This window comes from Podarcis bocagei (assembly GCF_964188305.1).
Source record: "Podarcis bocagei genome assembly, chromosome: 10".
Classification (NCBI taxonomy): domain Eukaryota; kingdom Metazoa; phylum Chordata; class Lepidosauria; order Squamata; family Lacertidae; genus Podarcis; species Podarcis bocagei.
Window position 1 is genome coordinate 53,688,266 of NC_138135.1, and position 14,863 is coordinate 53,703,128.

The 14,863-nt window shown below is 41.6% G+C and overlaps 2 protein-coding genes across 18 annotated transcripts in view; one reads left to right on the plus strand and one right to left on the minus strand.

The window, feature by feature from the left end:
- The window catches only part of PPHLN1 (periphilin 1), a 29,221-nt gene extending 23,725 nt beyond the window's left edge, over nucleotides 1-5,496 (minus strand). Inside the window, exons 1-4 of one of the 15 annotated variants that reach the window (XM_081211772.1) lie at nucleotides 5,411-5,426; nucleotides 3,731-3,776; nucleotides 2,363-2,530; nucleotides 1,216-1,301 (exon numbers count right to left, since the gene is read on the minus strand). In XM_081211772.1, the coding sequence (XP_081067898.1) occupies nucleotides 1,216-1,301; nucleotides 2,363-2,441 (165 nt within the window). In that variant the 5' untranslated portion in view covers nucleotides 2,442-2,530; nucleotides 3,731-3,776; nucleotides 5,411-5,426. Of the gene's footprint in view, nucleotides 1-1,215; nucleotides 1,302-2,362; nucleotides 2,531-3,730; nucleotides 3,777-4,799; nucleotides 4,888-5,398 lie in introns of those variants that run through there. The other 14 variants (XM_081211779.1, XM_081211774.1, XM_081211765.1 and 11 more) reach the window with 14 other exon arrangements.
- Nucleotides 5,497-5,791: 295 nt separating this feature from the next.
- ZCRB1 (zinc finger CCHC-type and RNA binding motif containing 1) lies at nucleotides 5,792-12,128 on the plus strand. Of its 3 annotated transcripts, XM_081211841.1 has the most exons (9): nucleotides 5,792-6,190; nucleotides 6,885-6,966; nucleotides 7,611-7,700; nucleotides 8,303-8,331; nucleotides 8,945-9,056; nucleotides 9,150-9,257; nucleotides 10,219-10,343; nucleotides 10,448-10,523; nucleotides 11,884-12,128. In XM_081211841.1, the coding sequence occupies exons 3-9, from the start codon at nucleotides 7,617-7,619 to the stop codon at nucleotides 12,010-12,012; spliced, it is 663 nt and encodes a 220-aa protein (XP_081067967.1). In that variant the 5' UTR covers nucleotides 5,792-6,190; nucleotides 6,885-6,966; nucleotides 7,611-7,616; the 3' UTR covers nucleotides 12,013-12,128. The 3 variants fall into 3 exon arrangements, with proteins under 3 accessions (XP_081067967.1, XP_081067968.1, XP_081067969.1); XM_081211842.1 differs by lacking the exon at nucleotides 6,885-6,966; XM_081211843.1 differs by lacking the exons at nucleotides 5,792-6,190; nucleotides 6,885-6,966 and adding an exon at nucleotides 7,460-7,480.
- The last annotated feature ends 2,735 nt before the right edge of the window (nucleotides 12,129-14,863 follow it).

Sequence of the window (14,863 nt, forward strand, 5' to 3'; positions counted from 1 at the left end):
TACAACTCCCAATAATTCTCTCTCTCTCTCTCTCTCTCTCTCTCTCTCTCTCTCTCACACACACACACACACACACACAAAACACAGATATATAAAAACTTTGCAATGTTGCCTTTTACTGTCTCAACTGTAAACTTCTCAGTTCACATCCTTTCTTCCAGGTTACAAACGTATCATTAAAAAAAATGGGGTGTGAAGAAAGATTCACAGACCAGCAAATAGCGAGAGGACCTATGCGCAAAGAACGCATGGCTATTATTAGGTGGCAGCTTCACTACCATTTGAAAGTCTCACAATGCCCAACACGGGTATTTGGGAACGAACTTAACAAAAACTCTGTTCTTTGCAATTTAACAAAATCTAGCCACATTTTTAAGCACTTTGCCCCCAAAACAATTCATTTCTGCCTACTCTTAACATCCACCAAAAGGTAGACTGAGGTAGAGAAGGTAAAGTATTCCCCAGTGATCCAATACAGCCCAATAAAGGACATTTTACCTAAAACCTAGCGTCCCCATGTGGTACCCTCAGCCACCTCCCTTGGCGCCTTTCTTTCTTTCTGGGGATTGGCTGCCTCCTGTTTTTGATGGCAAGTTGTGAGAATTAAAAGTCTAAATAAATATTTTGTGGTGCTCGCGACAGTTTCTAAGATTTCCAAATGTGTCCCTGAGCCCTAAAAGGGGGCTCCTGCATTAAATTAACCCATGAGAGCCAGTGTGGTGTAGTGGTTAAGAGCGGTAGACTCGTAATCTGGGGAACCGGGTTCGCGTCCCCGCTCCTCCACATGCAGCTGCTGGGTGACCTTGGGCTAGTCACACTTCTCTGAAGTCTCTCAGCCCCACTCACCTCACAGAGTGTTTGTTGTGGGGGAGGAAGGGAAAGGAGAATGTTAGCCGCTTTGAGACTCCTTCGGGTAGTGATAAAGCGGGATATCAGATCCAAGCTCTTCTTCTTCTTCTTCATGACTACTGAATTTCCAAACATATGTGATAAATTTACACTGAACTGCCATCAAGATTCCTATTCCAATTTTCATAACATCAATCTATATAACCCTGCTTGAGTTTGACTCGCATCCCCTGGTTAAATGTTCGGTGTCTTTAATAGAAATCCTCAGTGTATAGTCCAAGATAAAAGATTTGGGAAAAGAAAACGATAAAGACAAAGAACTATGAGGAGGAAATACATAATGCAGATTAATGGCACTATACTTACATCAGGACGTGGAGGAAGGCGCTCTCGCGGAAGTCTATCATAATCATATCGTTCATCAGACCACACATCATCTCTTCTGTATGCCACTAAAGATATAGATTTTATTACCTAAAGTCAAAACTTGGGTGATGGTACAAGTACCTGAATACGTATTCTACTTTTCATGAGATACATTGTCCTATACTTGGAAAACCCAAGATTCTAATACACCAAGTTGACACTTATTTATCTGGAAGCATCAACTGATTTCAATAAAACTTTCCCAATGCCATTAGCATTCTTTTTAATCATTTGCCTGTAAATATTCAACAGTATACCTCAAGGATCCTTTTTTGACATGATTTGCCGGTGCAGAATTTTAGGACAATTTATATATTTGAAATATGCCAATTTTTCATTTTACACATAATTAACTCAAAGCTTATTTGGCCTGGTTTACATAGCACATTAAATTATAGCTTAAAACAAACTATGATTTAATGTGAACGAGCAGAGTGCTAGTGTATGTTCCTCAAAAGTTCTCACACAGCTCCTCTCCTGCTGCTGCTATAGATGAAAACAAGCCAAATTCTGGCTTGGGGGTTACTTCCCCTAAGAAGCTAGACTTTGGTTTGTTTCCTCCTTGGTGCAGCAGTAGCAAGGACACGAGCTTAAGACTTGTTGAACTCATGAGGCAAGGAGGGAGCTTGTAAAAATAAAGCCTGCTCACATACTGTAATACTAAAGCATGGTCTGCTATTTGCACAAGCCATAATTTTTTCATTTATGACATAAATGCAAACTAGGATTTGTCAAAGGTGTGAAAGATGAGGGCATGCAATTATCTGTGCCTTGGAGAACTGATAATAATCCTTGGGGCATATCCGCATTTTCCTGCAATGTGACTAATCAGTATGCTCTCATGGAACAAGTGGGCCGGTTTTAATTTATAGATAGCTAAATTAAATTGGTCTCACCAAATGTAACTAGAAAAGTTGACACGCCACAACCTCCGTATTTAAATTATTACCTGCTATTCAGTCTAGGTGAGATAAACTCCCAAGGGTCAAATAACTTTACCTGTTTTAAAAGTGTTATTATACACTACACAAGGCTTGTTCATTTTCTCTGCAATGGCTCAATTACCTTTTACTAAATTTACCTTTACCTTTTGATAAGCTGTCAGTAGGATTTAAACCCTCTCTTAAGCTGTCCTGTAGAGCTACTGTTGTACCTGTTGTATGCATTGTTGCAGTAAAACACTGAATCAAAGCTCACTGACTGAACTTGCAGCCTTGTGGCTAGTCCAAATCTAGCTGTATTGTCCAGGTTGGCACTACCATATGGGAAAAGAGAGAAGACGGCATGAAAAAGCCAAACAATTATTTAGGTTTGTTCATTATTATGGCTTATCTCATCTTAATTTCAATGCTTACAGTGAAATTCTGATATTACATTTTCAATTGTGTCCACTGCTCTTCTATTTCAGCACACATAGGTGATTTAAATAATTTCAAAACATCGTACAGGCAATTCCCCACTTGTGCATGTTTCCGCTGACACACATGTCAAAAGGGAACAGGGAGAGCAGAACAGGGGAATCCTAGCTTGCAATGTCCCAGTGATGCACACCTAGAACAGAACCCCCATGCAAGTGAGACATTGCCCTGTAATTACATAGGTTTTATTCAAAGTATCTGTGAGAAGAGTTCTCAGTCCCTGCTAAAGAATGGTGAGAGGAAGTCAGTTTTCACTCACTTATCTTTTAAACTAAAGGCTTTCTCCCAAGGGCTTGGGGTCTTCTAAAACATGTGGGTGGTTCACAAGAGAGGCAGAACTGGTTAAAATTACCTCCTTCCTGTGAGTAGATGCCCCAACTGGATCATAGGCCCTTGAATTCACAGAAGGACTTCTTCCTTCCATGGATTCACCTTCGTTTGAATCCAGCCACATAAACTTTGTGACCTGGTGCGCATAATAATTTATGTAATAATTAAAGCACATCTGTTTGCAATGACCAAATACTACATACATCTGACATGTAAGATGATTGATTGGGTAAATAGTTATTATATTCGCTTGAAAATTCTAAGTGACCTAGTGTGTCATTGTATTTACTAAGGTTGTTACATATTTTACACAGAAGAGCAGCATTTAACTCATTTTTTGATGGCTAATACATCAATTCAGTTAACAGATGAAAGCAAACATGTTTATGTTTGGGTATGATTTAATTTTACTTAACACATTTTTAAGAGGCCGTGGGTTGAATCCAATGCTATCTGTGTGCCAGTAGAATGGATTTCCATTGACATAACAGAACTTCCCCTTCCTCTTCTCCCCTGCACCCCCAGAATCTGTCCAGGATGGTCCCCAACTCTTCACTTAACATTAGCAGAACTTTAAAAAATCTGAAACACACCACAATTATAGCTTTTATTTTTTTCAAAAAACTTTTTGCCCACTGTGTAAAATAAAGAGCTTTGTTATCAGAACTAATTTTAGTTCAACAGACATAACATTTGAAATCACTTACTTTTGTTCTTTCTTCAACAATGTTTTAAATCCCAATAAATTCGTTCCTGTGTATTTTAAAAACAAATGTAAAGAGGGAATGAATCTATCTCAATTAAAAGCAAAATAACATTACGTTGGGGCCAAAGAACTATGAACATGAAGACAGTTGTGCAATGGGACTCTTCCACTCTCCCTTACCTTCTACAATACTTCTGAAAAGCTACTACTGACAGTCAGGAGACAGAACCCTCCAGTACCAGTAGGGATATCTTTTCTAATATGGTGCCTGCTTCAGCACATATATACCATTTAGAACCAAGATTTGGTTCTAAAATCTGTACAAGCCAAAAAAGCAATTTCATTTCCAGAATTCCTCAAAAGTAATTCTGTACGGTCATCTATCTCTTGGAGTCAGTTTCCAGGAATTTGAGGAGCTGCTGAAGGGGGTGGGTGGACGATAACACTGATTACCCCATGCAGGAAAAGAAGACACCTGAGGAGCAGAGCCTTTTGGTCAGTAGCATTACTCCCCTAATAGTAACATGACACATATAAAAATGAGATGGTTGTGTCAAGAAAAGCTCCAAGAGAATAGGCTCGTACAAGGGCGAGGAGGCTGAGGTATGCAGGAAAAGGGAGAGGAGGCTGAGGTATGCAGGTATGTATGTCTCACACACACAAAGCGGAAGCCAAAGGCTGGAAGCCAGTATGCTGGCTCCATAAAGCAGAGTATCATAAGAAGTTAATGCATGCATGTTCATCTATTTTACCCCTGGTTCCTGATCTGTGTGTGGATTCCCTTAGTTAGATGGGGCAAGGGCTTGTGGATGGTCCACATTTATTATCCAACACAAACAAGAAATTGTGTTTAATTTACAACAAGCGTGTTTAGTTTGCAGCAAGGCAGAAAAGGAGGAGGGTGGCAACAGGAAGCAACTTGGGCTCTGTTAAGAGTAACACAGCTCTCCCCTCTTCCACTTCTGTTGTCGTATGCAAGGCACGTTTCATGTATTGTTGCTGGAAGCTGCCCAGAGTGGCTGGGGAAACCCAGCCAGATGGGCGGCTTATAAATAAAAAAAAATCATTACTATTATTGCAACTCTGCACAGACGCGACTGCAACAGAAGTTCACCGGGTGGAACATTTCTCAACCCTTCGACGTCTCATCGGAATTTCTAGGCGGCGGGTTCCTGTTAAAGAGACCCAGGAACGGAATCAGCAGCAAAGGGACTCAACGTGCAGCCGGCGTGCTTTTTAAAGACGTGCTGCTAGTAGACGTGTAGTACTGCGCCCCTGACACCACGTCTGAGTGAGGGACACGTGAATCCCCTCGCCCGCAGGCGGCTCCCGAAGTGCCACGCTGCCGCAAGAGGAAATCCCATTCCCCTCAGCGGGGCTTCCTTCCGAGGACACGTGCGCAGGGCTGCGGCCGACTGGCTCATGGCTATCACCTCAGCCGAACTGGCCCTTCTCTCCTGAGGCGATTTTAGCCCCGCCGGGCCAACGGACCGGGCGAAAACCGAAGGAGTCGGAGTGAGCTCCCAGGGATCCCCAAGCGCCGGGCAACGCCGTTCTGCGCGTGCGCCTCCCAAAAAAGGAGTCCGGCCATGGGAAATTGGAGGGGGGGCTCCTTTTTTCTCTCTCCCGCCTACCCCCCACCCACCCTCCATAATCCCTTGTACTGTACCAACCAACTCACCCGCCGCCAGTCAAGACCGCCACAACACGGAGCTTGTCCCTAACCCACTTCCGGCGCGTTAGGTGACGTCACCGGAAACGCGCGTCCATTGCGCGTCCCTCCGACGCCCGTCCCAAACCGAGAAGTTTACCATAGAGAGCCCTGCCAATAGACCTCCCGCAATAGAGCTTTGCAAAGAGGAGCGGCCATAGAGTTGCGGGAAAGGAGCGGCTGCCTCGCATAGGGCGGCGTTCAAAGAGGACCCGGAAACGAGGGTCCTTTAAAACGAATAGACTTGGGGTGGCCGAGTTTGTCCGCCCCACCCCCCCGCCGCTACCCGAACGAAGTCTCGTGCTTATTACGTCATCAAAAAGGCGCCCAGGCGTGAGGCGTCCTAGAGGGAGGGCGACGCTCGGGACCACAGGAGGGGGAGGCGGCTCCAGAGGAAGCGAGGGCGATGGTTTGGCCCGACTGAGCGGCTTCTCTGGGCTGCAGGGAGTCCCTCAGTTCCTACCTTCGGAGGTGTGCGGCGGCCTCCTTAACCCTTCGCATCCCCAGTGGGTGCTTCGGACCCTCCTGCTTCTGGGTTTACTTGGAGTAGAGACCAGTCGCCCCATCTCTTAAAAGCCCTGCAAGAGCGCGTCACCCTCAAGTCTTCATTCCCATCGAAATCCCTGCGAGGGACTTGACATCTGAGGAAGCAGGACCTAATCGAGCTGTCAATTCCGCTTCGTGACAGCCTTGTGAAGTCTGCTGCCCAATGAAGCAGAGATTAATGAAGCCCACCTATCGCTTCCAGGGGTAGGGTCCAGACTTTTAACTACTCACTTAAAACTGCTGAAATATGTAACAAAATCAAGCCATTAGATTTACCCATGATATTGCCAAACGGTACTGCTTGTAGCTTTGAATGGACTTTGTTAACAGATCAGTTGCATACTATTTGTGGCGCAAATGGGGGTGAATATTTACTTGCCGCATGCTCTCATGTCGTCTTCATGAAGCTGTGAAAAAGGTTCTGCTTGGTGGATGACATCCAATTTCCCACAGTGGTCACCCAGATGCCTATAGGAATCCAACCACAGAGCATAAGTGTAGTTTCCCAGCAACTAGTATTTAGAGGCATGCTTATAGCAATTTCGACTACTTCCATGAGTTTGTCTAATCCACTTTTAAAACCAACTAAGTTGGTGACCACCAGCAATTTTAACAGCATAGTAATATGTTGTGTGCAGAAATATTTCCTTTCTACCACTCGGCTTCTTTGAACAACTCAAGGTTCTAGAACAGGGTAAGTCTCATACATATAGGTCAAAACACAATCCCTCTTCAGGGTGGAGAGATTACCTTTCCCAACAGAGTGTTAGGGAAACCAAGCTGCCCTACCAGGCCCCATCAAAAAGGGAGCAAAGGCAGGGTACAGAACACAATCTCCAATGTTGGCTGAGCTCTCTGATGTCCTCCAAGCAGTGACACTGGTGTCTATTCATTTCAGAAGATTCCATCCATGTCTTAATTTAGACTGCTGAGAACACTGCAAGTTGCCAACCATTGAACATTCCCTGTTGACTGGACAGGTTTGTGTTTTTTAAAAAAGTTTTTATATTGCCACTGCTGCTCATAAAGGCAGGAAAAAGAGGAGTTGCAGAGAATGCTGGACGCTGGTTTGTGTGGGTGGGTGTTTATGTTGCTGCCACCAAGAAAAACAGTAGGAGATTGATGGGCTGTTCAGAATGGATTGGTGCATCATTGGTTCCCCTCCCCTGTTCTAGTATTATGGGAGAAAGAAAAACTTCCCTCTAGCCACTTTCTTTATGCTCTTCATAATTTCATAAGCTTTCATCACATCCCCACCACTTGCCTTCTTTCTAAACTAAGAAGCCCAAATCTTTCCTCATAACACCATGGTGAAAAGAATGAAAAACTGGTTTGTTACCTTTCTGCTCCTAGATGTTACTGCAGCCAGAATAGTAGTTGGCTTGCTGGGGAGCGGGATTCTCACTGGAGGTGTCTGGACAGGCTAGATGCCTATCTCCTGCCTCCTTTCCTGACCACTTTGTGGAATGATAGTTGGTCTGGGTGGTTAAGCATGTAAATATAAATTTTAAAAAATGAAGTCTTTGCTGTCCATAATTTTGTACATGACTATAGTTTATAAAATGGTGTGTTAATTAGCTAAGTTAAAGTTAACTAATTTTTTCTTTTTCTTTTTGGTCTCTAGAAAAAAATGAGTGGAGGGTTAGCACCAAGCAAAAGCACAGTTTACGTGTCCAACTTGCCCTTCTCTTTGACAAACAGTGACTTATACAGAGTAAGCACGAATACTTAGAAATTACGTATGAATTTTAAGTATGATATATAAAGCCTTAGGCAGCTCAGGACTACAGTACCTCAAGGACTGCCTCTCCCCATATGAACTGGCCTGGACCCTGTGATCATCATCTGAAGCCCTTCTTTGTGTGCCTCCTCTGCAAGAGGTCCAGAGGGTGGCAACACGAGAACAGGGCTTTTCTGCAGTGGTTCCCCATCTGTGGAATGCTCTCCCCAAGGATGCTTGCCTGGCTCCTTCATTACATATATTTAGGCATTTCTCTATAATGAGGCCTTTGGCCAATTAAACAATCTGTGGCATTTTAAATGTGTTTGTGGGAGGGGGTTATTGATTCGTTTTTGTTTTTCATGTATTTTGTCTTCGCATTTTGTATTTTTATGTTTCAAGCCACCCTGTGGATCTTTGGATGAAGGGTGGTATAGAGATTTAATAAATAAATATCAAGTTTTAGCTACTTTGTGCATAACCGTAGCTTGCATGTTACATTGTTTCTCTTGTCTTACGGAAAAACACTTATTTGCATTCTTGTTACACATTGCCTTACCTAAACAGCTAAAAGCCCTTTTTATATCTTTTTTCAGATTTTTTCCAAATATGGCAAAGTGGTTAAGTGAGTATAGATTTGACATATATTGCATATTTTTAATTATGGTTTGTGACAATTAACATAGGGAGCTAGTTCACATGTAACATTTAGAGTAGATCGTTTAAAATTTACAAGCCAGCAGCATTATTTCTGAATGGGAATTTATGCATTCATGAGCAATCTGATAATGATTTTTTTTTGTCCTGCTAGAGAAACATGAACAGTTCTATTTCTCATCCAGACATATTTTAGATGGCTAGAATTCATTTTTTTTTTACATATGGAAACTGTGATCCTTCAAGTGGTGATGGACCCTGACTCCCATTATCTCTGACCATTGGCTATGCTTGCTGGAGCTGATGGGAGTTCAACAACATCTGGGGGGGGGCACAGATTTCCTCTCCCTGCTTTAAAGCTTCAGCCGGCTAATACTATTGAAGGTGATCCTTCATAGCCTGGTCTCAAACCACTTAGGACCTCAATGATATATGAACTGTTAACAAGCTTTGTATTGTAATAATCGTTACATATAAAACAAGTCAAAGAGCAAATAATTCAAAAAGTGCAGTTTTATGCTGAGTGATATGTTCTCGGACACAGTTCTTTTGTTCATACTAGTAACTTGCTTATGTTTCAGAGTGACAATTATGAAAGACAAAGACACACGAAAGAGCAAAGGGGTTGCTTTTATTTTGTTCTTGGATAAAGAATCAGCACAGAACTGTTCTCGGACGCTTAACAATAAACAAGTGAGTGACAACAGCATGCATTGTTATGAGGAAGCTTTTGATTCGTTCAGAAAAATTAAGGTTGTATTTGCTTTTCTTGCCACTTGCTTTTAGCTGTTTGGAAGAGTAATAAAAGCAAGTATTGCTATTGACAATGGAAGAGCTGCAGAATTCATCCGCAGGCGAAACTACTATGACAAATCAAAGTGCTATGAATGTGGAGTGAGTATATTTATAAGGTCTCTAGCAGAAGTATTTATTTTTGGTCCCGCTCTTATTCTTAAACCAGTTCAGCTTGAAGCACACTTCTGGATTGCCAACTATTAAATTGATAGATAAATTGTTAGAATTATTTTCCAGCAGTGACTATAACTTTCAAAAGTCAGCTTGCAGATGGCAATTCCTTTTTCCTTTTCACAGTTCGTATGCTAATATTCACATGCACTCTAGTTCATGCTTCTGTTTTTAAGTGTTTGCAAATACTACACTGTCTCTTCCAAAGAGTAACACATACCTGAGGCATAAGCCCACTTTCTCAAAATATGCATTTGTGAGGTGGGGAATATTAAAGGTCACAGTCCTTCACACTTTTGCTGCATGAGTATACTCGTGTGTAGGCACCTCGTTAGAAGCTTTCCATTTAGCAGAGTTTCTGGAAACGGTTGTCAGCAATTGAAGCTACACTTTGAGAAGAAACACTCACAGACACCATAAAACTCAGTCAAGTGATTTATTGCTTGACTGGTCATAAATGCATCATGGTAGCACTATTTATAATCATTATAGCAATAGCTGTAATGGCATACTTAAGTTTCAGTTCCTGTTTCTTTTTAGTAACGATGTAGGCAAACATAGTCTATAGGCAGTCATGACGCATCAGTTTGCAGATAGCATTTGGTGGTCAGTCGTCTGCAAAAAGTGAAAATGAAAGTTCTCCTTTTATTGGCCCTTCCAGCTGAAGCTGCACATGCTTAGAGTGCCTCTCCCACTTATATACGACTGTTCTGGAATCTTCTCCCTGTTCCTGGATGAATGACTTCCTAACAGGGAAACCCTAGAACCTCTTTGCACTTCAAGAATTAATAAATAATTAGTTAGTAAGGTTTGTTTGAATATTGATTCTCAAAGCTGTTGCGCTTTTTTGTGAGTCCTGTTCACAAATATATATACCTTTTCTCTTAAGGAAACGGGGCATTTAAGCTATGCATGTCCTAAGAACATGCTAGGGGAGCGTGAGCCACCAAAAAAGAAAGAAAAGAAGAAAAGAAAGAAGGCAATTGAAGAAGAAGAAGAGGAAGAAGAAGAAATGTAAGTGCAAGGAGATGTATGAAGCAGCTTTCATTTCCCCGTTTTTTTCTTTTGAGTTTATAAGATATATTTGGGTGTCTTTCCTTTCTTTCTTTGCTGCTCAGTGAGGGAGAACCGGAAAGTGAAGAGGAGGGAGAAGACCCTGCCCTTGATAGCCTCAGTCAAGCTATAGCTTTCCAGGTACTAAAAATACCTATTTTGATTCTAATTAAATGTTAGCATTTTTAAAGGAAAGCTGGAGAGATCCAGAATGTACAGGAAGGGATTGTTCTGCTTGCTTCTGTTCAGTGTCATAATTGGTGCTAGTCTCTTTTCCAAAGCTATGGGACTCCTTCGGGTAGTGATAAAGCGGGACATCAAATCCAAACTCTTCTATGCTCTCCAGGATAATCTGTACATGTAGCCAGTGGACAACTGGGGATTTATCACGATTCACATCATGATGCTCATCTTGTCCCTGGTTAAATGGCTAGTTACAAGAAAAAACACAAAAAGAATGCAAAAAGGGAGAAACTAGTTTGGAAAAGTGCCAGCTATTAAGGTTTATTGTAGTTCTCAACATGTTTTGGAACTGAACTTCTTTCTTTGGGAGCAATCCTGGACTTCCTGAAGCACATTTTTTTCCTGAAGTGGATTTCCCAAATTTTTCCTCATAGTGCATGTGCAAACTGCTTCAGATATTTGTGCAGGCCACTACAGAAAGTCTAAGACAGCTTCTGAAAAAGGACCTTCAGTTCCATAATGCCACGAGGTGCAGTAAAACATAACAGCTGGCACTCCTTGAGAACTAGTTTCTCCTTCTTTTCTCTCTCCTTCCCATTGGAGGTCAACAATTCTTATGCATCACCAGTTGCCTGGGACTAGATTTTGATCAAATGCCCTGACTCTATCCTATGGTTTTAAAACCTGACATTTGGGTGCAATGGGGTTTTGTTTAGTTCAGTGTGGGTTGTTGTTTTAGAAAACACTGTATTCTGCTTCGTTGGGTTCCTGGAGAAATCATTATCATTATAGTGTTAGCAATAAAGATTCAGAAGCCAAGATGCAAATCCCGCACTTCTGTTAAACTGTGTGACTTCAGAACAGTGATTTGAGTCAAAATATCCTGCTATGCAAGTGAGACATGCTTCTAGTCACATAGCAAGTGGAGTAGCATCTTCCTTCGTCATCTCCCGAAAAGCAACTCCAAATGGCCAAGGGACCATCTACAGCAGCTCTTCAGGGTGGGAAGTAAGCGACAGACATTCATCATCTACAAGCAGAAGGCCATCTGCCTTCATAGTGGGATCTATTTTGTGTTAGTTATTTACAATACTTGTCAACAGTAATTCATCTTGCACTGAAAATCTTTCCATGGCCAGGGAAGTAATTTTTCTAATCCTTCCAAAGGGAAGGTTGCATAAGAGGGAATGGCTCAGTGTTGCAGGCGAGGCAGTGGCGCAGATTCAAGCAATGTAGTACCAAGAAAAGGACTGGCCCGTCAATAAGTATATTTTGCATTACATAATTTCATGTAATTCTGTCTTCAATTGTCATGCAGCAAGCCAAAATTGAGGAAGAGCAGCAAAAATTGGTGCAGGCAGAAGAAGAGGCCTCAACCTCTGATTCAAGACGACCACGGATCAAAAAAAGTGCATATTTTAGTGACGAGGAAGAACTTAGTGATTGATTCATATACCATGTACATTTATAAAATGTAGGCTTCTTTTATTCTACACATGTTTGTGATGCTATGAAGACTTATCTCCTATTGTAAATAAAAATAACAGTAATTTGAGGACATCAGATATTTCTTGTTTTGTAAATTCTGATGACAAGCACAGCATTTTATCGGTTTTTGTAATCTTATTTTAAAATCATGAACTAAACTGTTTCCATGTCGTCCTCAAATATACTACAGTAAACACGGCATTTATTTCTAGAAGAAGCAGCTCTAAGCTCTTAAGGCATACCTAGAGAATTTCACTCTTGGAGACATAATGTAAATAGCAGTTGAACTCCAGTTGCATCCAGTCTTAGTCCTATTCAGAGTAGACCTGCTGACATAAATAGACACAACTAAGTTAGGCCCATTAATTTCAGTAGGTCTGCTCTGAGTAGGACTTAGTTGGCTACAATCACATAACTCTGAAATTATTCTGTAGATCTGTGTTGCAATATACATCTAAATCAGTTCTTTGTTATAGTTTGGACCTAGTACATAAAATCTGAGGGCCAAACTAAATATGACAGGTGGGATGGATGTCACAGTGTTTTCCTCTTTGAATAATAAAACCAGCCATGTGTCTTTCTCCCCTTTGCCTCTCCCACCCCACATCTAAAGCTAATAGCACCATGTGGAAGATAACTTGGAACAGAGCCACAGCCTGGGGCAAAGGGTTAACCATCAATCCTTCCTCAGTGGTACTGCCATAAACCAAGTGGGCAACTCACGGTTGCTTTTACAACCCCCCCCCCAAAAAAAAAGACAACAAGAGTTTCAGTCATTGATCTCCCCAACCCATCCTTATGCCTTGAGAGTGGTGTTCTGTAAACCTATAATTTAATTCTTGGAGGAACTTCCCTCCACCACCAGCCGACTCTAGTACAATGAGTTAACACTCGGTTGACCACCCATCTGTTGGAAGCATCAAATTAAAAAGGAAATCTAATGAGGAAGGATTGTGATGACACAAAGTGAGCAGAAATATCAGTTTATTTTTCATAGCCCTGGATTTGTACAGGACAATAACCCATTGAATTGTTTTGCCTTGAACAATTATCTGTATTTTCTAATACCTCTTTTATATAGGGCATGGTTGTCAGAATTTTTGGACTTAACAAATCCATGGATTTTAAAGTGTATGGTGTGCTAAGCGGCCCATGTCTCTTGTGGCGTTGCTAGCTCTAAAGCAGATTTAAGTGTTCGTGGTCGTATTGATAACCTGCTTTCACTTTTAAAAAAGAATCCTCGTAGTTATTCACATAAACCAGAAACATGTGAGTGTGCGTGGTGAATGGTATAGAAATATTCATGCAAACTGGGCATTGTTTTAAAGAAGCAGACTCAGAATTTCACATTTTTTCTAAATATTTAAAGCAGAATGTACAGTATAATTCTGCAAACAGTATACAGGCTTCTTGTGGTGTGAGAGTGAAAGCCGCTCTGAAATCAGTTGCCCCTGAAATCAGTGAGGAAATATGGTTGGTGGAGACAGAGCAAAAAAACACTGAAGGAAGAAAAAGTAGGCAATGGTGCATAAGAAGGTAACATGGGGTGCAGAGGCAAAGGATCTCTGGTGGTGAAATGAAAGTGGGGAAACAGGAACTTGCATTATAGAATAAAGAATGTAAGCTAAGAAGTACAAGAGCACTGTGAGAGAAAAGTACAAGAGCACTGTGAGAGAAAAGGCAAGAGGATTAAGAGAGATCTTTCATATAAAGGGAAGAGTAAACTGCAGAGAGAAAAGAGGTCAATAGAACAGCTTTCGAAATAGTTAGAACTGCAGTAGATTTCCTCTCCACAGTTGACTGTGAAAGTGGTCCTCAGATTGATTTGGGTTGTGTGCACCCTTGATTTAAAATAAATGTGCATAGATATGGGTCCTTACCCAAGCAAGCTGTTAGCCTGGAAGCTCTTTGCAGCGTGCAAACTTTTCTGCTGGTGAGATCTATACCCCTTTCAGAAGGAGACAGCGTTTCTGAATCAAGGCATTTAAAATGAGATCCAAATTATTTTTATATATTTAAGCCAATTAATTTTTTTAAAAAAAAATTAACAAATTAACATCAAATTAATTCAAGTTCAGTTCTCGACTTCTGCAATCATTAAAGCTTGCACTTTTGCAGATGTTGCATAATGCTTGTCCCCCATCTTTGAGAAGCCAACATTTAGATGTGGTGCCCCGCAAGACGAATGCCTCGCAAGACGAAAAACTCGCTAGACGAAAGGGTTTTGCGGTTTTTTAGCTGCTTCGCAAGACGAATTTCCCTATGGGCTTGCTTCGCAAGACCCAAGCTTTTTTGCAAGTTTGTTTCCTTTTTCTTAACACCGTTAATACAGTTGCGACTTGACTTCAAGGAGCAACGCATAGAACGCGGTGTGGTAGCCTTTTTTGAGGTTTTTGGTGATTTTTGAAGCTTTTCCAAAACTTTTCCGACACCGTGCTTCGCAAGACGAAAAATTCGCTAGACGAAAAAACTCACGGAATGAATTAATTTCGTCTTGCGAGGCACCACTGTACCTATCTACTGGAACTTCCTGCCTATTAACAGTGCTATCTTAAATGCTTGCTGAAAACTTTTTTGTTCTAGCAAGTCTATCCAGGCATTAAGTTGTGTACATTTGCTTTTGCTGGTTTTTAATCTTTGTTGTTGTTTAGTCGTTTAGTCGTGTCCGACTCTTCGTGACCCCATGGACCAGAGCACGCCAGGCACTCCTGTCTTCCACTGCCTCCCACAGTTTGGTCACACTCATGTTTGTAGCTTCGAGAACACTGTCCAACCATCTCGTCCTCTGTCATCCCCTTCTCCTTGTGCCC